Raw genomic sequence first — 26362 nt, forward strand, 5'->3', positions numbered from 1 at the left:
TTTTAGCATATATGAGAAATTCTCTCATTACAGTAATATTAACTTTAGTTTTTTTTTATTAAACGTCGTTATTTTGTATTAATTCAAATTTCAGTTTTAATTAAAAACCTTAAGGAAAGCAGGTTACAGTACTGATTCAGTTGTTATCGCTTTGAGAAGGGATGTTGAAAGGTAGGCTCACCTGTACAGATCCGATGCTGCAAACACAGCTTCACCATGGGCACTTCCAGGAGTGCCAACGCAAATGTCTCGTATCGTGCACCTGTCATCAACAAGGGCCTGGAGAACAATAGATGGCCACCATTTGCGATTAATGTAATCGCGGTAGCCTTCCGTTGGGGGAAGAATAGGCACATACGTGCCATCCAGCGCACCGTAAATCTGTGGCACAAGATGCACAAAGGAATTGTGGTATGCAATTTCATTGGCCTCCGCTACAGTCGGAAGTCTGATATAACGCCATATTCATTTTTCTTTAATAGCGGTGCACACAGCATATACACATCGATGGACGGTAGTTTTACCAACCCCGAAAGTTTCTCCAACTACTCTATACTCGGCGCAGGTTGCCAGCTTGTAAAGGGCGATGGCAATCCGCTTTTGGGTTGGAACCGGTGGTCGATGGCCTCCTGTGATTGGCGCAACATCAGGACTGATGAATCCACGCAACATCTCAAACGTTGACCGTGTCATTCTAAAATGTTGCATCCAGAGATTTCTCCCCACCACCTCCTCCCAGAAGGTCTTATTCCGTCGTCTCTCCCATACCCGTGGGTTTCGTCGCACTGGGGTACTTTCTTCGAGCTCTAGGGCTATCGGACAAGCAACTGCTTCATTCTGCTGTCGCCTTCGGATATTATGTACAATTCCAATTATTTGTGAAACTGAAATAACAGTAAGCTGGCAAATTTCAAAAAACTGTCTAAATAATCTCTCCATTTCTTTGTTTCTTTGTTTAGTGGAGGGGGTGTAACGTGGAAAACAAAAGGTAGATAATTTGCGACATACACAAAATTATGTATGGAAACGGCTCACGGGCAGATTTTTTTTCGCGATACAACAAAACTTATGCGTCAGTTCGTTTTGGGGGGGGGATGACGCCATCACGCACACCATTTTATCGATAAAAAGCCAGTTGGATGGAAACAGGCTGGAGACAGCAAATTTCGCACATTTTTTTTACGTATATTCTGCTTGTCGATAACAAAACGTCGCAAAAAACTGGATGGAAACTTGGCTATTGTGTCTTATGTGTTGAATGACTGGGCCAGGTTCAAGGTGTGGACTGATGATGGTACAGGAGATAATTATACTACACAGGAGCACTATAAGAGTGAAATGCTTAAGCCCTTCACCTATGGTTCTGCATGTGAGTTGATGGCTGCCGCTGAATTGTTCAGTTGTCACTTTCAAGTGTACTGAAATGGCCAAATATTTTACACCTTTCGACAACCGCCAATGCCTCTTAAACATCTTAGATTCACAGGTGATGATTTCAGTAGTGGACACTTTGATGTTTATGAATGTTTAAACTCTCAAAATCTGGATGTGAAGTTATCGATGAAACCGGTTGTATGCTTACAACGCTTGACAGATGCCGAATGTCACTTCAACACAAGTCCTGCAAATACAGTCATAATTGAAACAAACCATTAAACTCAAAGCGATTATGACAGCAGCAATCCAAGCTGTGAGATTTGAGACAAGATTACTTTTTTAATTGTACGTTGCATGGTCACGAGTAAGCTCAGCGCACAGCTTGGTCATATTACAACCGTAGGGCCGAACTGACAATGTGGAATACAAAGAGATCCTTAACAAATAATTATTGGTATATTTTCCCTCAGTTTAAAAGGTTTAATTTTCTTCTTAATAAAAATTTTAAGGCAGCACTTCACCACTGCGAAGCGCGGGTATTTTGCTAGTGGATGATAATAGGGAAAAGGAGGATGTTTATGATATGAAAGTGATGACAACAAAAAAATATATTTATAGATGTGGAAATTTGAAGAGTAGAAACTTGGGCTTGGACCTTCTCAATTAAAATTTTCCAGAATTCAATAAAAGCAGTTTAAAATGTCACACCTGGGCCCCAACATGTTCACCTCACCATATGAATCTCTGTGTAAACACATATTTATGTATGTTTGTAATTTATACAAAGTCTATATTAATTTACAAATGTTTTGATAAACTTTATCATGGCGCCAGAGAATGATAGCGTGTTACATGTTAATTAGCACACACAAGTAACAATTTAACAGTACTCATGTAGCATTTATTTAGTTCAGTACAACATATTGTGAAAATACTCCATATCAATAGATAACTGAGCATGTTTCTGTGTTTTATCAGGAGGTAAAGAAGATGACTACTATCTTGTTTTTAGTTATCTAAAAATTTTAACAATGAAAATATAAGCAGTCAGATATTTGAGCAATGCTGTTTTTGATTACTAATTTCATTTACGTTAAATAAAAGTAAATATTTGCATTTATGTTCATTATTATTTTCATTATTCATAAACAGTTTATTGATAACTAGTGACTATTTTCGATGTCCTTTCCTGTATTTTTTTAACAGAAGCTGCAGTTTTCTCTGCAGCAAGATAACTTACAAGACAACTGCACATCTCCTTCCTCTTCTGAATGCAATACTCTAAAAAATGCCAGTCTTTCACCTACCCCTCAATCATGTGAGCAAGGATGTTCCAGAAAACTTTTAAGAGAAGCCAGCCCCTCTGGAATCATTCAACTACCAAGCCCTGAATACATATTTCATAGTAACAGTGAGTTGCAGCAGGTCAGAACACATTACTTTTAACTGCAGCACATAGAGAAGGAGGAGTGCTGTATTCTTTCAAAGGATCTTCTCTGTAGATTAATTAGAAATACAGTGACCAGCATAGTGCCCATACTGAGGACAACAACAAGGGAAGACAAATATACCTCCAAACATGAGGTTTCTTCAATGGCAAAATGTATAGTCAAGTATTATCCAAAGCTATGTGCAGCTGAAGATCAAAATTCATGGGTGAGTGTAAGTAACTTGTTTTTATAGGGGATTTAGACTGAGCAGTCACACCTTGTATTCACTTGCACACTTTTTAAAAGAGTGGAATCTCATTACAGGAACCTGTGTTTAAACAATTCCTGAAAAGGCTACAGAATATCCGCACACCTCAGAAGCGACAGGGCTGTATGCCTCAAATAAATAAAGAGATGTCTCGGCGTCACCACTGACAAGCCTGATGCTGCTGAAGTCGAGAATTCAGGCGAGGCCGATTCCACTGCATCATCAGGGAATTCTATTGTTATACAGCGACGCTTGTTAATGTGCCACCTTCTAGTTGTACCCAAGAAGTTACAGCAGAGAAAGAATGTGAACCATCTGGTAAGTGCAGAATAGAGATGGTCATATCCCATCTTAGTTCAGACTGTTTAGAAAACACAACTGATTTGATTATTCATGTATATGTTTTTGCAGCTGTTGACAACCACTAAATACAGGCCAGGCACTACAACACACTACAGGACCTTTACAAGAAGCCAAAGCCAAATAAATTTGCAGTCACCCAGCTCCTTGATCATGAATTTAATACACAGAGGTCATTTATAGATTCAATGGGAGGCTTACCCATGCTTTAAAGAACTGGATCATGAAGTACATAAAACACAGACATTTGACTGAAATATTTTTGAAAATGGTTTCTTAAAACAAAATATGTGCTGACTTAGAGTGTGCTTATTTTATAGGTAATGGATCAAATGTGTTGTATTCTTAGTTGGAATAATCTTAACTACATCACAGAAGTTAAGAGCAGATGGACCAGTTTTTATGGAAAAGCACAGTTTTATGGTGTAACGAAGAAGTTCCTGAAGCCTCCACATATGCACGATGAGGGTAAAATTTGTCATGGATATTTTATTCAAACTCATTTTATAGTTAGTTATGCACTTTACTCAGTGTTGCAGCATGATAGGCCTAAATGAAAGTCAAATTGAAGTTGTTTAAAGTTTGAGTTGACCAAGTCTATATTATAGTAAGGCAAATTTTGAAAAATTTTCATGCAAAATATTGTTGCTGCTCTCTTTGCCAGTAACTATTGATTTGTGAATTCCAGGTTCCATTTTCTTCATTGTATTAGAAAGTTGTACTGTGTTATTCTGAAATAAAATTTTCCCTTTAATTATGTTTTTAAAAAGCCATTTATTATCATTGTAAATAGGTTTTGTCTAGCATCTTTTTAAGACACAACAGAATAATAAACTGACTGACACTATCCTTTATTAGGTATAAATAATGAAGGAATATTTTAAAGAATACTTAAAACTTTAAATATGATCTATGTAAGCATAGCATAGCTCTAGCATATTAGTAAGAAAAAATAATACCAGACATTATATCATTTTTGTTATAAATCATTCTTAATTTAAAGCTTGCTGTATGTTGTTGTTTTCATTAAAAGAAGAATGTTTGAGTTATAGTAGAACATAATGCGAAAGATATTTAAAAAGAATTGTTTTTTTTTTTCCCATTAGTGAAAAATGCCATTGCCATGTTTAGAGCTCTGCCGTCCATGTTACCTTCACTTTCTCTACCCCCAAAAAAGCTGGGAAACAAAACATGAGACATTAGTTCATGGCCTTAAGGTAAAACTTTGCATTTTTACATTGTTTAAAGGAAACATAAAGACAGTTACTGCAATTCTATCCATCTGTGACTGACAGCAGTTTTCAGGGTTGTTTTTAATGTTAGCTGCAGGAACGACATTATACATTAAACGGTTTGATTAAAAGGGCTCAACAGAATATAACAATCTTCAATTTTTACTGATTTCTTTGCTATTTCAATTACAAGCTGTGTATAACTGCTTCTGTTAAAATTAGCACATTAATTCAGTATTTTAAATAAGTAAATGTATAATAAATCTCTATAGGACTACTGAGGATAAAATAAATTCAGCCTATTTTTTTTGTTGGTTTTTGTTTCTCTTGAAGACCTCTGAGAATCCTGATGCCTTTCTTCAGCAAAGGCCGACCACTGACTAGCCCTGCCATTATTGTGGACCAAGATAACTGTATGCTAGCTATTGGAAGTGAGCCTGTGAGAACTTTCCCTCAAGAAATGTTGCAGGAAGGTATCATATACCGTATGGCGTACTATTATGCACTACATCTAACATGTCCTAACTGCATTGCCGCTGTCCTCTCTGCAATTCAAACTGAAATATTACTGGGCACAATTTGAAGGGAAAATACAAATATGCTAGAAGAAAAATTGTGTGAGCCAAATGTAGAACAGGAATTGCATGTCTATGATGTACTGTATATATCCATCCATCCATCCATTATCCAACCCGCTATATCCTAACTACAGGGTCACGGGGGTCTGCTGGAGCCAATCCCAGCCAACACAGGGCACAAGGCAGGAATCCAATCCTGGGCAGGGTGCCAACCCACCGCAGTGTACTGGATATAATTACCATAATATTTGAAAATCAATTAGATAAATAAGTAATTCGATTTTTTGTGTATTTTAACATGTTAGGTTGTATTTTCTTTGTCCTGTTTTTGGCAAAGTTACCACTGTTAAAATTTTGTTTATGTAATTAAGTTTGTTATGCATTTCTGACTGTGACAAGATGAAACAGTCCTGAACTACAATGTACAATAATGATATGGATATGACATTTGTGTTATATACAAGGTAACCTTCCTGTGTCAACTAATTTTCATGTGCTTATGTTTTTCTCTGGTTTTGTATTGTAGTAGTGCTGCTGGATACTGATGTAATACCTGAATAAAGAGCAATGCTAATGATTATGTCTTTATTGTAAGTTATTTTATGTATTCAGGAAGCCAACATATACCAGGAAATGATATCTGAATTATGTGTCTTGAATGTAGGAATGAATTCCTAATTCAAACCTCTGCTAGAATATTTGTTTTCAATCTGAAATGAAGACCATCCTAAAATGAGAACACTGTGCTACTTTGACCTTATTCTTTTTTAGGTGGACTGAAATTTGTTGTATATATCATGCAAATATAGCTTAGTATGTGTTGAAATTAACTAATTTCAGGATTTTTTAAAAATCCAAGTCAATATATGTCACCCCATTGGCATATAATTTTGCTTATTTCAAGCATTTATTTCCTTATAATCGTATATTTTTTTCTTATTCTGTGATTTTTGTAAAATAATTTTCCTATTTTAAGATATATGCTCTGAGATTAAATATTGGACTACCTATTTAAAGATGAGCTAACTTGTTTCAAGTAACAAGACTTTCTTTCTCCACTGGTATTAAGAATTTTCCACTTATATTAGTGATTTATTCTCTTGTTCCTTGGAATTCATTTTTCAGTGTGCTAAAATTAAGAATACAAAACTACTGAATTAAAAATTATTTTCTAATATTCATAGTATTTCCACTGTAGAAAGTCTCATCTCAAGTAATTTGTTCTAAAAAACAGCATTTTCTACTTATTTCAAACCTTTGAACACCTATCACAGCTTTCTTATTTCTAGATTGGAACTAATTTATATTAAGATTTCTTGGCAAGTAAAATTATCTTGCTGCATGGACAGATAATTTAATTAATATTAAGTAATTTTCTCCTGAAATTCAGTGTTTATATCTTATTTCTAGGCTAAGTTTTTTTTGCAGTGTAATTTGTATCTTAGCAATATAAATGATCATTTTATAAATTAAGTGTACAAAAACTCACCCTAAGAATGATAAAAAATGTATAAAATAAAAAATAATTTATTTTAACACTAAACTTAACATAGTCAAGTTGCATCAGACATGAATGAATAACTCATAGTATGAGCTGGCATTCCATCTCCAGCAGCAAGGGGGCTAATAAAAATAGCAAGGCTACAATGTCCAAAACCAAATTCCATTTAATGTGGCAAAGCTGAGCAGTTCTTTTAATGATAGTGAGCCACCTAAAGGTGCTATTTAAAGAGCAAAAGGATCTATTTTGGCTCTTAACACCGGATACATTTGGAAAAGAGGTCAACTCTGTGTTATTGGATAGATACATTTTGTATATTACCCTGTGAAAGAATGAGTCTCAACACACTGAAAAAGGTTTGGGGCAGCCACCCATCAATAGGATGTTCTCAGGTTGAGTTCCCAGATCGAACTGAACTAGTTTGGCAAGATGGACATTTTATAGGCAGTAAACAGGAAGTGATGTCATTTGACTGAAACAGGAAGTGGTGTCAGTCTGGGTGCCGGAACAAGAAGTGATGTCAGTCTGGGTGCCGGAACAGAAAGTGACGTTAAATCAGGCTGGTTTTCCCGTATATGTTCTGCAGAGATAACAGAAATAGGTTTAGAGCACCTCCACTTGGTCCATTCAGCTCGCTCCTAGTCGCACATGTGTGACACGGCCCCCCTCAGCCCAGACCCATCGGCTTGGGCATACCTGTCTGTGATGTCATGGCACCGGGAAAGGGCATCAGCATTGGCCTGCAGCAGACCTCGACGATAAACGATCGAAAACTTAAAAGGCTGTAGGTCTAAAAAACCACCTCGTGTTTCGTGGATTCGAATCCCTGTCTAATGCCATCCATTGTAAAGGTGCATGGTCAGTCACCAGGGTGAACTCGCGTCCCGAGTTGTAGTACCTCAGCTGAGTAATCGCCCATTTAATCGCCAAAGCCTCCCGCTCCACTGCCACATAACTGGTCTCTCAGTCCAACAGTTTCCGACTCAGGTACATAACGGGGTGTTCCACTCCATCGACACTTTGGCTCAGCATGGCACCAAGACCTGTGTTTGAAGCATCCATGTAGAAAATGAAAGACAAAGAAAAATCAGGTGCTTTCAAAATAGGAGCTGACGTTAGGGCCTGCTTAAGGTCACTAAATGCAGTGTCTGTAGTATCATCCCAAACCACGTGGTTAGGTTTCCCCTTCTTTGTCAGGTTTGTCAAGGGCATTGCTCTCTCAGAAATCCAGGATACAAACCGGCGATAATAACCCGCTAAGCTGAGAAATGCTTATACCTGCCACTTGGTTATCGGACGGGGCCAATTCACTATGGCATCTATTTTGGAGCATTGTGGTTTGACCATACCCCAGCTCACTAGGTAACCTAAATATTTGACTTTGACCAATCCAAAATAGGATTTCTTTGGATTAACGTGAAAACCGGCCTTCAAAAATGTCCATAATACAGCCTCAACCTGCTGTAGGTGTTCCTTCCAGGTGCTGGAATAGATGAAAACGTCATCCAAGTAGGCAGCACTAAATGAATTATGGGGTCGGAGCACTTTGTCCACCAGATATTGGAAGGTAGCAGGAGCCCCATGTAATCCAAATGGAAGTACACGATACTGCCAATGTCCGCTAGGGGTGCTAAACGCAGTTTTTTCCTTTGCAGAGTCTGTAAAGGGAACCTGCCAGTACCCCTTCGTCATATCAAGAGTAGTCAAAAATTTAGCATTTCCTAGCTGCTCGAGGCGGTCATCCACTCACAGCATAGGATAGGTATTGAATTGGGAGACACAATACTGTCACTGTTCGCTAGGGATGATAAACACAGTCTTTTCCTTTACGGAGTCTGTAAAGGGAACCTGCCAGTACCCCTTCGGCATATCAAGAGTAGTCAAAAATTTTGCATGTTCTTGCCGCTCGAGGAGGTCATCCACTCACAGCATAGGATAGGCATCGAATTGGGAGACTTGTTTAAGCCAACGGAAGTCACTGCAAAACCTCCAATTTCCATCTGGCTTTTTGACCAACATGATGGGACTGGACCAGGGACTATAACTCTCCTCTGTCCACACCTAGATCCAGCATTCGTTTGCTCTCCAACTCCACTTCTGCCTTTTTTGCTTCGGGAACCCTGGTTTTGTCACTATGTCATGCGCAACCAGGGAGGTTCGTCCAGGATTTTCATTGACTACCTCTGGGACAGACAGGATAACTGCTTCAAGCTCCTGTCGCTGTTGGTGAGTCAAATCATCACTGAAGTTAAAGTGCAATTTATGAGTGAAGAGTGAGCAGGGCGGATCAGAATACCTTTCCTTCCAAGGTTTCAGCAAATTGACATGATATATCCACTCGCTAGGTTGACAATTAGGTTGGATAACTAAATAATCGACCAGACCCTTCCTCTCCTTAACTTCATATGGGCCTTGCCATTGGGCTAGTAATTTGGAATGTGAGGTAGGAACCAATACCATGACTCGAACCCCCGGGCGGAACTCCTAAAAGGACGTGCCACGGTTATAACAATGAGCCTGGGCTGCTTGCGCCTTCTCCATGTGAGATTTTAGGATTGGTCTAATTTTTGCAAATCTATTGTGTAATTGTGCAATATATTCAAGTAAATTTACAGAGGGAAGGGCCTCCTCCTCCCAGCCTTCTTTTAATACATCCAATATACCTCGGGGTTGTCGTCCATACATTAATTTAAAGGGTGAGAACCCTGTGGAGGCTTGTGGGACTTCCCGATATACAAAAAGGATGAGGGGGAGGAGCTGATCCTAGTTCTTTCCGTCCTTATTGACTAACTTGCGTAGCATTTGTTTGAGAGTTTGGTTGAACCTCTCGACTAGACCATTTGTTTAAGGATGATATACAGAGGTCTTTAAATGCTTTATTTTCAGTAACTTAGCTGTCTCCCTGAACATCTCCGAGGTAAATGGCATCCCTTGATCCATCAGGATTTCTTTAGGGATGTCGCCTCGCGCAAAGACCCCTACCAACTCCAGTGCGATAGCTTTGGAAGTGGCTGAGCATAATGGAACAGCTTCAGGATATTGGGTGGCATAATCCACCAGGACCATTATATATTTATGACCCCTGGCTGAAGGCTCTAAGGGTCCCACCAGGTCAACCTCGATACATTCAAAAGGGACATCAATCAGGGGTAAAGGGATTAGAGGACCACGGTCCCTCCTAGGAATCTGCCGTAACTGACATTCCGGACAGGATACACAAAAGCGGCAGACCTCCTCATTAATCCCAGGCCAAAAAAATCGGAGTTTGATTCGCTCTAAAGTTTTATCAGGTCCCAGATGGGCTCCCAGGAGGTGGGTATGTGCCAGTTCACAGATTTGTTGCCGGAAACTCCATGGGACTAAGACCAGTGACCTCACCCCTCCTTCATGTTTTACCACCCAATATAAAAGGTCATTATTTAATACATAGTGAGGACCTTGTGGCATGGGATGTGTTGTGTGTTGGCCATCTACTAAGACCACTGCATTTTTTGCATACTTAAGGTAGTCATCATTCCATTGCTCCCTTTTAAATAAAGCTGGGGTCTGCCTAAACTGAAATTGCAGACGACTGAAGGGATCAGACTTGACCTCAAGGGGCGTGGTTTCAGTCCGAGCCGGAGCGGCGCTTGGTGATGACGTATCACACTGTGACGGCCCGGCTGTTTCCACTCATTCTCTGAGGCCGTGTTCTGCTCCTCTACCGGCTGTGTACACGGCATGGAGGTAGTCTGAGGATGTGGTATCGGCATCCATAACAAGACCTAGTGATAGCGAGTGTTATGCTGCGGTTTTTGTCTGACCAATCTCTACCCAGTATCATGAGAAATGGGGGATTGTCGTGTACCGCCACCATCATTTTCCTCTTGGCAGATGTAACAGCAGGCGGACTTGTATGATCAGACGTCCCTGTGAATACAGGTTAGATGGGTCTTTACTTTTAACCATTGTCGTGGCAATAGTAAATGGTGAGCAAGAATGGAAATGTTACTGCCAGAGTCAAATAAAGAAGCTATTTTATGGTCATTGACTAGCGCTGCTCCCGTATGTGAAAAGGCCGGAGAATTAGCAAGAGCACTCTGCCCCCACCTCTTAATAAAAACTATTTATGTCCAGTCATCTGGATTGGTTGTTGGCCGAGTTTCAAAAATCATGTGACACTGATTAAAAAAAAAACAGCACTCATTAGGATTCCCCACATATCTAGCAGGGTGAGGGATTAAAAGGTTTCTGCTATAACCGTTAGTTGTTGCTGCTAGCACTGCTGCTGCAGTGATAACTGCTACATTAGTAACATTTAATTTGGTAGTCAGATTGTTCATAACCCCTGCTAAATGCTCAGTGGTTGTCTTAAGCCCTGTCAACTGTTTTTAATCCCATTATTTTCCCTTGCACCCCTCTCATACTGGTCAAACCAGAATATCAAAAGAAAATCATGCATCAAGGCTAAAATAAAGAGCAAGAAGCAAATTCAAAGACATATTAAAAGGTCGATAACAAATGAATCACAAAGATTTTTAGCAATTGATAGAAAAAGATTGCCCTGAAAGACATTAAATCCATTGTGTCTCAGTGATCACATTGCAACCTCTAAGGTCACACCCATAACAATCATCAAGTATCCTAAAAAACGGATGCCCTACAGTGTGGCGAAATGCGCAATTGCCTGTAACAAAATAATTCCCATCACATTTCTGAACTGATGCAGTTGGAAGCCTGCACTTTTGAGTTGGGCTTAGACTGTCCTTGGTTGAGGCCAATTCAGTAGGCCCAGACCTAAAAAGAGGATAGGTCTTGCTTTTTTGTGTGGTTTTCTGAAAGCCTGTTCCCCTTTTGGTGGTTCATTATGGCAAGACCCATAACCTACACTATCATGGCCATCTTGGCTTGTTGACATTGAATCCAAACACTATATGCTATGATTAGAATGCACATTTAGCCAATCAAAAAATGTAATACTAGAATCCCTGAAGTCTAAGAAAAAACTCGTAATCCGCACACCTTAAATTCCTTCGCACCTCTCTATCAGTGTTTTTTGTTTTATAAATGTGTCGATCAGCACAAGCAGCAAGCAGCCTGCTGTCCCATCCCCCCACCACAGCAGAAAGGGCAAAAAGTTCTCCCAGCTCAGGTCTTGTTTATCTTGGTGTGAGGTGTCCAGTGTTGTATAGGGTAAATAATATATTGTTATTTGGAACACATGCATTTCATGTGTGTTCTGTGTCAACAAGACATATATGAGGCCTCCCTGTGTTTTTCCAACAAGTCACCAATACGCGGCATTGGGTATGCATCAAGCTCGGAAATCTATATAAAACCGAACCAAGTCATCCGGTTTTGAGACCAGAACAATTGGGCTTCACCACTCACTTACTTTTGTGGATAATCCCCAATTTAGCAGGTGAGACGGGGGCACATGCACAGTAACATTGGGTGCAGTTATGATTTTGTGTTCCGCAATTTCTGTCCAGCCAGGCAAGGCCGAAAAGACATTAAAGTTCCTTGCGATTAGCCTCACCAATAACTAACTAACTATAGCTACCTCTGTCTGAATGGCATTCTCTGCTTCCTCTGTGCCCGGCGCAGCTTCCTCTGCGCTGTGCTCATCATACTTACCACCTGCTGCTACGTCGTTGTGGTCCGTAGCAGGTTTCTGGTCTGGGGAGGTTGCAGGCGTAAGTAACAAGGAGGTAAAGTCCGCCAGCTGTCCCGGGTCCTCACTTGAGAATTCATCTCCCACCTCACCGAACAACTCAGGTTCAATTTCAAATCTGGTTCCTTGATTGGCATTGTCTGCAGTGAGCCCCTCTCTATGTACTACAGAGGGAAGCACTCTGCAGGTGGCCAAGACCCGTGGCAAAAGAGCATTCCTCTTCCTTATTAAAAGAGGCCAGAATGAAGTGTCTGATATGGCAGTTCTTCCCTTTAAATTTCAGAGGGAGTAAGATAGCATCATATGTTTTAACATTCCCATGGTTGCAGCGAATTCCCATAGTTGCAGCGAATATTCACCCGGTCTGTGGTCCTATAAGGGGTCTGCCAGCCAGCTTAATAGAGACCTTAAAATTGTCCATGATTAACATCTTGGGGGAAATTTGCGAGCCACATTCCTGTGCCAGACCAATGTCCATGGTTTGTGCAGGTGAGAGGCGCCATTCCATAGCCAGATGTCCCGGGTTGATCACAGTGAAATCACCAGCACTCACTCCCCCCATGGAGTTCCTACGATGTCATCTTCCACTCGTGGTGTCAGTGACCATAGGAGCCTGTGCTGGTTGGATTAAAGTTGGGGCCAAGCCCTGGTAGCCCCTCTCTTTCCAGGTGGATTGGGTGCCGTCCAGTGTGCGGTCAAGTCTAACAAAGACTGGACATCATTCCCAGAGGATCTCATCACAAAGGTTCTCGTCTATACCTGACAGGACTGCGTTAATAGCAAGCTTCTCCACAATGCACTTAAAGGTGTCCCAGCACACCCAACTTTGAATTAGGTCCACTAAGTCCTGGATATGTCCTCAAAGTGACACAGATGAAACTGGCACTCCTTGGCCATGCAAAGAGAGGATCATAATCACTGAGTCTTTTGGAAGGGAGGTTTTGCATGACCTGCCGGGTCTCTCTGGCTAAAAACAGGGCCACAATAGGTGCCCAGCATCCTCTGTCCCAGCACATCAGTGTTGCTGTGCGCTCAAAGCAGAATAGGAAACACTCCAGGTTGTCCAAAGGGGCAATCTTCACCAGCACGTCCCTGGGGTGTGCTAAAACAGGAGCACCCACAGCAGCCTCATCTTGCTCCGCTGGTATCAGTATGTTATATGCCTCTTGGGCTTTCATTGGTGCAAGACCTCACTCCTAGTACCATATGATGTGTGAGTCACTGCCTTGCACCCAAAAGACAAGGCTGAGACAAAGGACTTCAGGAAAACTAGCTTTATTCAACTTGAAAGAGGAAAAGCACAGTTAGTTATTGCAGCTGGATCTACCACTCTACTGTACTTACACACAGAGACAGCAAACGGGCAAGGTCGGGGCCAGGTCAGTAGCCAAGTTATAATGTACTCATTGAAATACATAATAACATATACAAATTATTTGAGATGGTAGGTTTGTTGAAGTGCTTTGGAGCAGGAGGCTTTAAGAGCATGACTATAGACATATGTGGCACTGGTGTACATAAACCCGAAGGCCTATTGCTGCCATGTTCTCCACAGAGTGTCATCGTGCATGGAGCAAGTGACTCCCTACATTCCCTTTAGGAGGTCTCCTATTAGCAACTTGTTCAGCAGTGTTGCCTGTTGGAGTAAGTGGGTATCAAAGTGTGCATCACAAGGAACAGTAATTCTTCTGGTATTCATAGGCAAAGCTACATTCTCACAGACCCAGTTGTAAAGAAAAATGATGGCCCCTCCTTCCACAATCTCATAACCATGGCTCAACACCAACACCCATCATCTATCTTATTTACAGTTGCTAGTGATTTGTTGATAAAACTGTGAGAAGGGTAAAAAGCACCAGGCCTAATTCTTCTCTGTACCACTTCCAGTTTCTCTGCAACCAATTTGCTGGTGAAGGATAATGAGGTTTTGTCAATCATGTTGTAAAAAAAAAGATCATACCACACTTATATGACTAGAGAAACACCTGCGGATTTAGTGGAAACTGTCTCGTTACTTGTAATTTAATGGGCTTGGTAATTTTGTTCTATAAGCAATACTGAGCAGGCTCCTGTCAAACATGGAGAATCCACTGCATCCTCTGAACAGTATCATCTCCAGACAGAGGAGTAGCTTCAGCGACAGACTGCTGTCACTGTCCTGCTCCACTGACAGACTGAGGAGATCGTTCCTCCCCCTCACTATGCGACTCTTCAGTTCCACCCGGGGGGGTAAACGTTAACATTATACAAAGGTATTGTCTGTTTTACCTGCATTTTTATCACTCTTTAATTTAATATTGTTTTTTATCAGTATGCTGCTGCAGGAGTATGTGAATTTCCCCTTGGAACTAATTAAAGTATCTATCTATCTATCTATCTATCTATCTATCTATCTATCTATCTATCTATCTATCTATCTATCTATCTATCACCTTATCGTGGTGGAGGGGTTTGCGTGTCCCAATGATCCTAGGAGCTATGTTGTCCGGGGCTTTATGTCCCTGGTAGGGCCACCCAAGGCAAACTGGTCCTAGGTGAGGGATGAGACAAAGAGCGGTTCAATAAACCTCTGATGAAGAATAAAAACCTTGGACGACGTTTTCCCTGGCCCGGACGCGGGTCACCGGGCCCCCCCTCTGGAGCCAGGCCTGGAGGTGGGGCTCGATGGCGAGCGCCTGGTGGCCGGGCCTGCACCCATGGGGTTCGGCCGGGCACAGCCCGAAGAGGTAACATTGGTCCTCCTCCCCATGGGCTCACCACCTATGGGAGGGGCCAAGGAGGTTGGGTGCAGTGTGAGTTGGGTGGTGGCCGAAGGCGGGGACCTTGGCAGTCTGATCCTCGGCTACAGAAACTGGCTCTTGGGACGTGGAATGTCACCTCTCTGAAGGGGAAGGAGCCTGAACTAGTGCGCGAGGTTGAGAGGTTCCGGCTAGATATAGTCGGACTCACCTTGACGCACAGCTTGGACTCTGGAACTAATCTCCTTGAGAGGGGCTGGACTCTCTACCACTCTGGAGTTGTCCCCGGTGAGAGGCGCCGGGTAGGTGTGGGCATACTTATTGCCCCCCGACTCGAAGCCTGTGCATTATGGTTTACCCCGGTGGACGAGAGGGTGGCCTCCCTCCGCCTTCAGGTGGGAGGAAGGGTCCTGACTGTTGTTTGTGCGTATGCACCGACCAGCAGTTTGGAGTATCCATCCTTTTTGGAGTCTCTGGAGGGGGTGCTAGAGAGCATACCTTCTGGGAATTCCCTCGTTTTGCTGGGAGACTTCAATGCTCACGTGGGCAATGACAGTGAGACCTGGAAGGGCGTGATTGGGAGGAATGGCCCCCCCGATCTGAACCCGAGCGGTGTTTTGTTATTGGACTTCTGTGCTCGTCATGGATTGTCCATAACGAACACCATGCTCAAGCATAAGGGTGTTCATATGTGCACTTGGCACCAGGACACCCTAGGCCTCAGGTCGATGATCGACTTTGTGGTCGTGTCGTCGGGCTTGCGGCCATATGTCTTGGACACTCGGGTGAAGAGAGGGGCGGGATGCCGTCAAGCTGAAGAAGGAGTCCTATAGGACTTTTTTGTCCTGTGGGTCTCTGGAGGCAGCTGATAGGTACCGGCAGGCTAAGCGGAACGCGGCTTCGGTTGTTGCTGAGGCAAAAACTCAGGCATGGGAGGAGTTTGGAGAGGCCATGGAGAACGACTTTCGGACGGCTTCGAGGAGATTCTGGTCCACCGTCTGGCGTCTCAGGAGGGGGAAGCAGTGCAGTGTCAACACCGTATATGGTGGGATGGTGCGCTGCTGACCTCACTGACGCTAGGGTCGGTGGGAGGAGTACTTCAAGACCTCCTCAATCCCACTAACATGCCTTCCAATGAGGAAGCAGAGACTGGGGACTCTGAGGTGGGTTCTCCCATCTTTGGGACTGAAGTCACCGAGGTGGCCAAAAAACTCCTTGGTGGCAGGGCCCCGGGGGTGGATGAGATGCGCCCGGAGTTCCTTAAGGCTCTAGATGTTGTAGGACTGTCTTGGTTGACACGTCTCTGCAACATCGCATGGACATCGGGAACAGTGCCTCTGGATTGGCAGACCGGGGTGGTGGTCCCCTCTTTAAAAAGGGGGACCGGAGGGTGTGTTCCAACTATAGAGGGATCACACTCCTCAGCCTCCCTGGAAAAGTCTATTCGGGGGTTCTGGAGAGGAGGGTCCATCAAATAGTCGAACCTCGGATTCAGGAGGAACAGTGTGGTTTTCGGCCCTGGTCGCGAACAGTGGACCAGCTCTTCACCCTTAGCAGAGTCCTGGAGGGTGCATGGGAGTTTGCCCGACCGGTCTACATGTGTTTTGTGGACTTGCAAAAGGCGTTCGACCGTGTCCCTCAGGGAATCCTGTGGGGGGTGCTCCGGGAATATGGGGTACCGGACCCCCTGATAAGAGCTGTTCGGTCTCTGTACAACCAGTTTTAGAGCCTGGTCCGCATTACCGCAGTAAGTCGAGCCCGCTTCCAGTGAGAGTTGGACTCCTCCAGGGCTGCCCTTTGTCACCATTCTGTTCATAACTTTTATGGACAGAATTTCTAGGCACAGCCAGGGTGTTGAAGGGGTCCGGTTTGGTGGACTCAGGATTGGGTCACTGCTTTTTGCAGATGATGTTGTCCTGTTTGCTTCATCAGGCCGTGATCTTCAGCTCTCTGGATCGGTTCGCAGCTGAGTGTGAAGCAGCTGGGATGAGAATCAGCACCTCCAAATCCGAGAGCATGGTCCTCAGCCGGAAAAGGGTGGAGTGCCCTTTCAGGGTTGGGGGAGAGATCCTGCCCCAAGTGGAGGAGTTCAAGTATCTCAGGGTCTTGTTCACGAGTGAGGGAAGAATGGAGCGTGAGATCAACAGGCGGATCGGTGCGGCATCCGCAGTGATGCGGCTCTGCATGGTCTGTCGTGGTGAAAAGGAGCTGAGCCGTAAGGCAAAGCTCTCAATTTACCAGTCGATCTACGCCCTACCCTCACCTATGGTCATGAGCTATGGGTAGTGACCGAAAGAACGAGATCGCGAATACAAGCGGCTGAAATGAGTTTCCTCCGCCGGGTGTCTGGGCTTTCCCTTAAAGATAGGGTGAGAAGCTCAGTCATCCGGGAGGGGCTCAGAGTAGAGCCGCTGCTCCTCCACATCGAGAGGAGTCAGATGAGGTGGCTCGGCATCTGATCAGGATGCCTCCTGGACGCCTCCCTGGTGAGGTGTTCCGGGCACATCCAACCGGGAGGAGGCCCCGGGGAAGACCCAGGACACGCTGGAGGGACTATGTCTCCCGGCCGGCTGGCCTGGGAACGCCTTGGGATTGTCCTGGAAGAGCTGGAAGAAGTGGTCGGGGAGAGGGAAGTCTGGGCCTCTCTGCTTAAGCTGCTGCCCCCGCGACCCAACCTCGGATAAGCGGAAGAGGATGGATGGATGGATGGATGGATGGATGATTCTAAGTGGAAATTCAGATGCATACAGCAACAGAAACATAAACAATAATCATAAAGACTCACAGGATAGATTATACAGCCAATCAATCCATCAAACATTCAATAAGTAAATAAATAAATACATACATAAATAAATGTATATTACAGTATGCATAAATTTCAAAATGAACTTAAAGAGTAGGTGGGGAGGAAGCATTGAACTATGTTAAAGCAGATTTGATGATACAGATTACACAGTTTGTTTGGCTGTACAAATTCAAGCGTTTAATGCACCTAAGTAGTCATGTAGGAGGAGCAATTTTGGTTTGGTGGTGCATGAAAAAGTGGCTGATGAAATACTATATAAAAGCCCACACTTAAATAAACAAGGTCACAAAAGGAAAACTGTTTTAAAATGATGCAGATATCCATATTATTTATGGCTCTTTTAACAAGGGCACAAGAGCCGTCTTGCAGATCTCTAAGTAAATCAGTTTTGCCAGTTTTTTCAAAGGATGGGGATATTATAATTGGAGGTATCTTCTCATTTCACAATAATGTTATAGGCTTAAAACCTGCTTTCACATCAAAACCAGAACCTCTGAAATGCAAGGAGTAAGTAAATGCATGAATAAAAAAGAAAGAGAGAGATATTCCTGTTTATTGAATTCATTAAGCTTAATGTACTGTACATCTAACCAGAATAGGTTAAAAGCTTTACAAATGATTGTAGTATCTGTTAACATCTGGTCTGTTTACATAACCATTTTTAAATATTTAGAAAATTTAAAGAGAAATTATTGATTTGTTTTATAACAGTGTATTGTTTTGTAACTGTGAAATGAAGTAAGCTTTATGGTTTCAGAGCTTATTATTAACCTTCCTACTCCAGTCTACTGTATACAGTATATTTTAATATATTTTTTTTTTAAATAAAATGAAATATATCAAGGGGCATTGCTACAAGAATTTTAGAAAATAACAGACTCTAAATGTTAAAGTAAGTAATAATTTAACAAAGCAATTTGTCAGATTTGTATTTTTGTAACTGCTGGTAATTAATGACTACAAAAGGATAAGACAGTTTGAAAATTAATAGATGAAAGGATCTGATTTTTTACTTCGGAATTATTTAAAATTTGCTCAAGGTAAAGCTATTATTCTTGTGTTGGTGGTGACTTTACAAAAAATGATATTTATTCATAATTAAAATATTTTGTTAACATATTCTTTTTACAGCTTAAACTTGATGGAATTCCAGTTTGCTCAGACTATGGTTTTTGCTATTGAGGAAATAAACAATAACACAGCACTACTACCAGACCTTTCTCTCGGTTATAAGATTTATGGTGACTGCAGTTCTGTAAACCTGGCTATGGCAGCAGTAATGGCATTGGTAAATGATGAGAATGAAGAAATAGTGTCAGGTAGTAATTGTAAAAAATCATCTACCATCTACGCTTTAATAGGACTTTCTGAATCACCACTGAGCATTTCTGTAGCAACATTTCTTTCTCCATTTCGTATACCAATGGTAAGTAATTATGTCTTATTGTTTAATCTGCAGTATGCTGACACAGTGGACTGCACTGCTGCCTCATGGATTCATTGTCCTTCGCTTGAATCTTCTCCTATATGTTGACCATGTGGAGTGCATGATCTTCTTATTTCTGCATGGATTTCCTCTTCTGTCCCCAGATACATGCACATTAGGTTAACTAACAATTACATTTTAGCTACTGTGGTGTGTGCATAAATGGATGCTGAGGTCAACTCCTGTCCAGGTCAGTTTCTTATCTTGCACCCTGTGCTGGCAGAATAGTGTCTGGCAAATCTATAACTTTGAAATAAAATTAAGCAGGTTTGAGAATGTTATATAATATTGTGATATTTAATCCAACAGATGTTTACAATACAGCATTTTAGTGAAAGCTTTGAATGAACAATTTCCTTCATTTCTTTCAAAGAATGAAGGTGTGATCTACTCAAAAAATCTTGCTATAAGCAGAATGGCAATTTTTTTCCCACAGCATTAGAGATTTTTACTGCTTATCAATGTTTAATGTATATTTAAATTCTAATCTCCCCCTTTGCGTTCAAAACTTCCAGGCTGTATCCTTTCCTACTGCATTTATATACAGATAACACCGCTGCACAGTAAATTAAATGTCTTCAATTTCTGAGCTGTAAAATCAACTGTACCTCTTCAAATACTATGTACTATATTTATGGTGTGTCATTCTGTCTATCAGATAATGATAGTCACCCATTACATATGGCACATACATTTAGCAAACTGGGAAGGTTAGTTGTCTTGGAGACCCATTCCTAGAGGATGCCAAGAAGTATAAGATTTTAAAATTGTTTTCTTTGGAAACATTCATTTTAACCTGGTGCTCCATTATTTGTTTTTTGAGGAGGGATGCAACAAATTTATGTTTTTTATTTGAGAAAGCCTTGACTAAAGAACAGCCTTAATATCCCAATCTTTGTAAAGTATGTAGTTATAGTGTTTTACAGGATGATAAGGAAAACAGTGCTGATCCCATCAGCGCTGCTCCATCACAGGGTACACTTACACACATATACCTATTTATTTACATTAATATTTGGTCTCTTAATTAACATGAACACCTTCTGGAGGAAACTGTAGTATCCAGCAAAATCCCATTTGGACCTCTGGTGAATGTGTAATCTCCACCAAACAATGACTTGACCAGAGACTGAATTCAAGCCATTGGTGCCTTTTGGCAGTAGCATTGACTGCACTGCTATCCTCACTTTACATATTCAACATTAAAATAAAAATACCCTACCAGACATGGTTTTGCAAAGACAGATTTGCAGTTCATACTATAGGGTGGTCCAGATCTAATTATGCAATTTTCATTACGCAATAACTTATTAAGTTTATTACATAGAACATCCCCCGAAAAATCCCGGAGCATCGAGAGTGTGCAAACTGACGACATGAAGAATCGTCTTCACGCCGAACTGGAATTGTCCCTGCATAAATCAAAGTCATCCAGACGATCTGGATCTGCATAATTAGATCTGGACCACCTTGTTGGTTTCTGTGTCTAATATAAATTATGTTAAAAGTAATGTACCATTTCTTACTTTCACAGGTGAGCTATTTTGCTACATGCGCTTGTCTTAGCAATAGAAATGAATATCCAACATTTTTCCGAACAATACCCAGTGATTACCATCAAAGTAAAGCCTTAGCAAAACTTGTGAAACAATTTGGGTGGACTTGGATTGGTGTTATACGAAGTGACAATGATTATGGAATATATGGAACGGCTACATTCATTGAAGCTGTTCAGATGGAAGGAGTTTGCATTGAATATACTGCTGCCATCTCAAGATACAATCCACTTGAACAATACCATGAAACTGTAAATATTATCAAACAGTCAACTTCTAAGGTTATTGTTGCTTTCACATCTTTTATAGACTTGGAGATTTTAATTCAGGAAATTGCACTTCAGAATATTACCGGTTTACAATGGATAGGCAGTGAAGCCTGGATTTCGAATGCTAAGCTCACAGCTAATGAAATGTATAGAATTCTTGGTGGAGCCCTTGGATTTGCAATAACTAATGCAGTCATACCTGGTCTGAAAGAATTTTTGAGTAATATTCATCCATCTGACACACCTGCTAATTCTGTCATGGATGAGTTTTGGGAGAATATTTTTAACTACACCTTCACTTCCCAAAATGCCAATGACACAAACAAACTATATGAAGCAGCAAAGCAATTGAGTGATATAAATAACCAATACACAGATGTGTCAGACCTGCGAATTGCTAAAAATATTTATAAAGGAATGTATGCAATAGCTCATGCACTACATGATATGTCAATATGTCCTACTGCTGAACGGACACAAAATGAGTGTACAGATATTTGGAAAACAAGACCATGGCAGGTAGGAAGATGTAGTCTACATAAAATTAAACTGCTTGTATTACTTGATAGTAATTTAATCTGCTTGGACAGGTACTTGAGTCCCTAAAAAAAGTCAACTTTACAATGATGCAAGGTGAAAGTATATTTTTTGATGGGAATGGTGATACAGTGGCCCACTATGAGTTGTTAAACTGGCAAATCAACAAAGAAGGAGTAGTCCAGTTGGTACCAGTGGGTATCTATGATGCATCACTACCAGAAGGACAACAATTGAAAATACATAATAACAGTATTATCTGGGGAGGAACTCAAAAAAAGGTAATTTTTTAGACATGTTGTTTAAAATTCATACATTATAAAGGAAATTGTATCTAATTTACACTCTAAAAAACATTGTTTAATGTTATAATAACTGGACAAAGCCATGATCATGCACCAGAGACAATGATCTGCTCTCTTTTTTTAGAAAAACTATCATAAAGTGAGTACCTAGCACTATTTTTTCCCATTTCCTTCAAGGTGCCTAGATCAGTCTGTAGCAAGAGCTGCACACCAGGAACTTTTAAGGCAGTTCAAAAAGGAAGGCCTTCTTGCTGCTATGACTGCATCCTCTGTGCAGATGGAGAAATCAGTAATACAACAGGTTGGCTATTAATAAAGAATATTAAAAACAGCTTTGCTAGTCAACATGTGAGACGGCTATATTTGAAAATAAATGTTATCAAATGTTCATATTTGTGTTAAAAAAATAGAAAAAGTCTGATTTAGCATAAGCCACCCTAATTTGGGTTTTACATAGGAAATATAATGATTTACTTCATGAGTGACAAGTACATAATAAACAGGAATAACTGCATGCAATATTTGAAATATGAAAATGTGCACTTCAATTTAAATGTTTAAACTCTAAATATCCTGAATTATAATAGAAGAGAATGACAAATAATATTATATCCATAATCACTGTACTTAAAATGGTCTAAAATGATGCCCCAGATACTTATGCATTTGTTGACATACATTTGTAATTTTTAATATTCTGGGAGTGGCTATTAGAAGCTAAGACTACTGGTAAAGAATTAAATATCCAAAAATATTGTCATATTCATGATCTGCAATGGCAAATGACGCTCCATATGCCTATATTACCCATTTGTTAGAGGTTTAATGAAAAGGACTAACTTTGTCTCCAGAAATATTATTTAGGGGTGAACCCCTAAGGTCATTTTATGTGGCATGCACAACTTCAAGACCTTCTGATAATTTTTGCTGAAGACCTATTGGTTTACTCTTTATCATAAGGATCTAATTTCCTTCATATTGTTCAAAAATGGCCTAAAATGTTATTTTTCGGGAGTATAGAGGGCCAAAACTAGAGATAACCCAAAAAGCTGAATGTCTTGCATAACTAGACATCAAGACACATCGAACAGTATATCATATGTAGGGGTTTTCTCAGACCGGTGAGTCAGGAGGCGCTAGACAAAAAAACAGAGGTTAAAGCAAGTAATTCTTATGAACACAATTGGGCAAGAATTGTGAAATTTCAGCAGCTATAATTCATTTAGTAGTGCAGTGGTTCTCAATATGTGGGGCATAACCCCTTAGGGGAGCACGAAGTAACAAAAAGGGGGGGTGCGAAGATATGAAAAAAAGAAAGCAAGAATTGAAAACATGAAAAATACATCTAATAAAGTATCTATCTATCTATCTATTGAAAGCAAAACAAATTAACTTAAATTACATTCTGATACAAGACAAAATAAGTATAGAGTTAGATAATTGTTGATAAAAGTTAAGTAGGTATAATAAAATATACATCTATGATATATCATTAATTAAAAAGGAACAAATTGGTATTAGTGGGCTCCTTTCAAAAAAACGTTAGGGGTGCTTCGATTAAAACTGTTATGAAAACTCGGGTCGAAAATATTTAAAGGTTGAAAAATGCTGTAGTAGTGTTTGAATATGTTGAATAGGTTTGCCCAAAACCCCAAGTAAACAAAATTCAGAAATCTACTATATGTTGTTTTCACTAAAATTTAGAGTATTTTAATAAGAAGATTCAGTGTAGTGTATTTATCAATAAGGGTAAACACTTACAGAACAAAATGACACTTCATAAATGTGTATTTTTGAATCCATTCAAATGCAGCACACTAAAAAAAAGCTTTTCAATTCCCTTGGGCAGAGTCCACTTGAAAGAGACAAGTGCTAAGGCATTAATGTACCTTGGTTGGACATGAAGTTCATAAAAATTCTTTAGGATCTTTTATAAACTGTTGTTGGTGTTGTTGCAGCTTGATCCCACGTGTTCTCTAAAACACCAACAGTACAGAATGTGAATTATTATGTGAAACAGAAAACACACGCTATCATATTGAAAATGCCATAAAACGGTGTAGCATTCTAGATATTGGAGTGTTCAGATTAAGCTTACTATATTTTGATTTGTATTTCAATAAAAATTAGAGGACAAAAAATACTATATGGAACAATAAAGAGCAAGACGATATTGCAGAGTAAATTAATACAGATAGATAGATAGATAGATAGATAGATAGATAGATAGATAGATAGATAGATAGATAGATAGATAGATAGGGTTGTATGCAGCCCGGACACAGACAGGTAGACATAATCTTTAAGCACCACCACACGTTTATTTCCAGTACCTGGCGGTGATCATGGGCACCTAAAGGGTTGAGCTTCATAGTTCAGTTCCCATCGTCCCCGAAGCCACCAGGGCAGTAGCCCCCACATGGTCTGGGGGAGGTGTAAGCCCTCCGGGGCGTTCCGGCTGGGTACCACCCCCTTCTACCTGTGACAATAGACATATAGATAGATAGATAGATAGATAGATAGATAGATAGATAGATAGATAGATAGATAGATAGATAGATAGATAGATAGATAGAGCTTTATTTGTCCCCAAGGGGAAATTTAGCTACTGAGTTTAATGTTTGTGAGCTGGAAGCTGTCTCAGAAACATTAGTCACAAGAAGGGCACGGCCCTGGACAGGGTACCAGTTCATTGTGGAATTAACTCATTCAAACACCCACACTCATTTTTACTCAGCTAATTTAAAGTAGCCTAATAACCTCTGGTCAAAGCTGATACTATGATAAATGTGCCTTTTGTATTGCTACATTGTTTACCTGCAAAGAATCTGTTCAAAATGCCAAATATTGTGATGCACTACGCTTATAATCTGGGCTCTGCTTGATGATTCATGACACATTCATTTTTTCAATTTATCTTGCAGATTCCATCGAATGTTTAAAGTGTCCTGAGGAATATAGGTCCAATGAAGAAAGAGATAAGTGCATCTTAAAGGATGTGGAATTTCTGACATTTGGAGAAATCATGGGAGTAATACTGACAGTGTTTACACTGCTTGGAACTTGCTTGACTGTGTCTGTAGCATTCGTTTTCTTCTGCCATAGACATACTCCTATTGTAAGAGCCAATAATTCTGAATTAAGCTTTCTCCTCTTATTTTCTTTAACATTATGCTTTCTTTGCTCCCTCACGTTCATTGGCCAGCCCTCAGATTGGTCTTGCATGTTTCGCCATACATTCTTTGGGATTACATTTGTTATGTGCATATCTTGCATCTTAGCAAAAACTATAGTTGTTTTAATGGCATTCAATGCCACACGGCCTGGGGCTAATGTCATGAAATGGTTTGGGCCATCTCAACAGAGGTTAAGTGTTTTTATCTTAACATTTATTCAGGTCTTCCTTTGCATGGTCTGGTTAACAATTTCACCTCCATTTTTTTCCTTAAACATAAAATCATATAAGCACAAAATAATTTTTGAGTGTGATCTCGGTTCAACAGTGGCCTTTTACATAATGTTGGGTTATATAGGGGTCCTCTCTGCTTTGTGCTTTGTGCTGTCCTTTTTAGCCCGAAAATTACCAGATAATTTTAATGAAGCAAAATTCATCACCTTCAGCATGATCATTTTCTGCGCAGTTTGGTTGACTTTTATACCAGCTTATATCAGCTCTCCTGGAAAATACACTGTGGCTGTCGAGATATTTGCAATCTTAGCTTCAAGTTTTGCCTTGCTTTTCTGCATTTTTTCACCTAAATGTTATATAATACTATTAAAGCCAGAACAAAATACAAAGAAATCTGTAATAGGCAAAAAATGATGGAGATCAGTCACCAAATGAAATGTAAAAGTATTTACCAATAAACATATATGTTTATATACACTTTCCTTTACTGTTGCATCATACTGTGCATCTAAGAAATACAAACAACAACATGAGAAATCTGTAATAAATAAATAATTTGCAAAATAAAGTTAATTTTATCTTTAAGCTGCAATTCATTTTGCCCAGTTTACTTTCTATCTAAGTGACGTAAATACTAATTGTGCATAAAATTCACCTTAATAAAAGGATCTGTTTCAGTGTTTCTGTCCATGTGTCCAGTTGCTATGTCTCTGTCATTCCAAAAGGTTGCATATCACAGACATTATCTGTGACAAAATGCATTGCATTTATCACTTCAATAGATGGTGCATCACAAGCTTTAACATTACTTTTATAAATCCCATATCAAATGGCATATAACAGAGACTTATGCA

The 26362-nt window shown here is 40.4% G+C and overlaps 2 protein-coding genes across 2 annotated transcripts in view; both read left to right on the forward strand.

Moving 5' to 3' along the window:
* LOC120532498 (extracellular calcium-sensing receptor-like) overlaps positions 1–4630 on the forward strand; it is a 39380-nt gene extending 34750 nt beyond the window's left edge. Inside the window, exons 12-14 of the mRNA XM_039758574.1 lie at positions 2584–2802; positions 3756–3903; positions 4542–4630. Coding sequence (XP_039614508.1) covers positions 2584–2802; positions 3756–3903; positions 4542–4630 — 456 coding nt within the window. The remainder of the gene's footprint in view (positions 1–2583; positions 2803–3755; positions 3904–4541) is intronic.
* Positions 4631–4641: 11 nt separating this feature from the next.
* On the forward strand, positions 4642–25922 carry LOC120532564 (extracellular calcium-sensing receptor-like). The gene is made up of 7 exons (XM_039758706.1): positions 4642–4652; positions 5001–5159; positions 19078–19372; positions 20967–21776; positions 21848–22075; positions 22277–22400; positions 25024–25922. The coding sequence occupies exons 1-7, from the start codon at positions 4642–4644 to the stop codon at positions 25920–25922; spliced, it is 2526 nt and encodes an 841-aa protein (XP_039614640.1).
* The last annotated feature ends 440 nt before the right edge of the window (positions 25923–26362 follow it).

Source organism: Polypterus senegalus, chromosome 1 (assembly GCF_016835505.1).
Source record: "Polypterus senegalus isolate Bchr_013 chromosome 1, ASM1683550v1, whole genome shotgun sequence".
NCBI lineage: Eukaryota > Metazoa > Chordata > Cladistia > Polypteriformes > Polypteridae > Polypterus > Polypterus senegalus.

Coding starts and splice junctions, on each gene's coding strand:
- LOC120532564 (XM_039758706.1), top strand. Junction 5,160..19,077: donor GGTATCATATACCGTATGGC/GTACTATTATGC, acceptor TTCTTTTTACAG/CTTAAACTTGATGGAATTCC. Junction 19,373..20,966: donor CTCCATTTCGTATACCAATG/GTAAGTAATTAT, acceptor TTACTTTCACAG/GTGAGCTATTTTGCTACATG.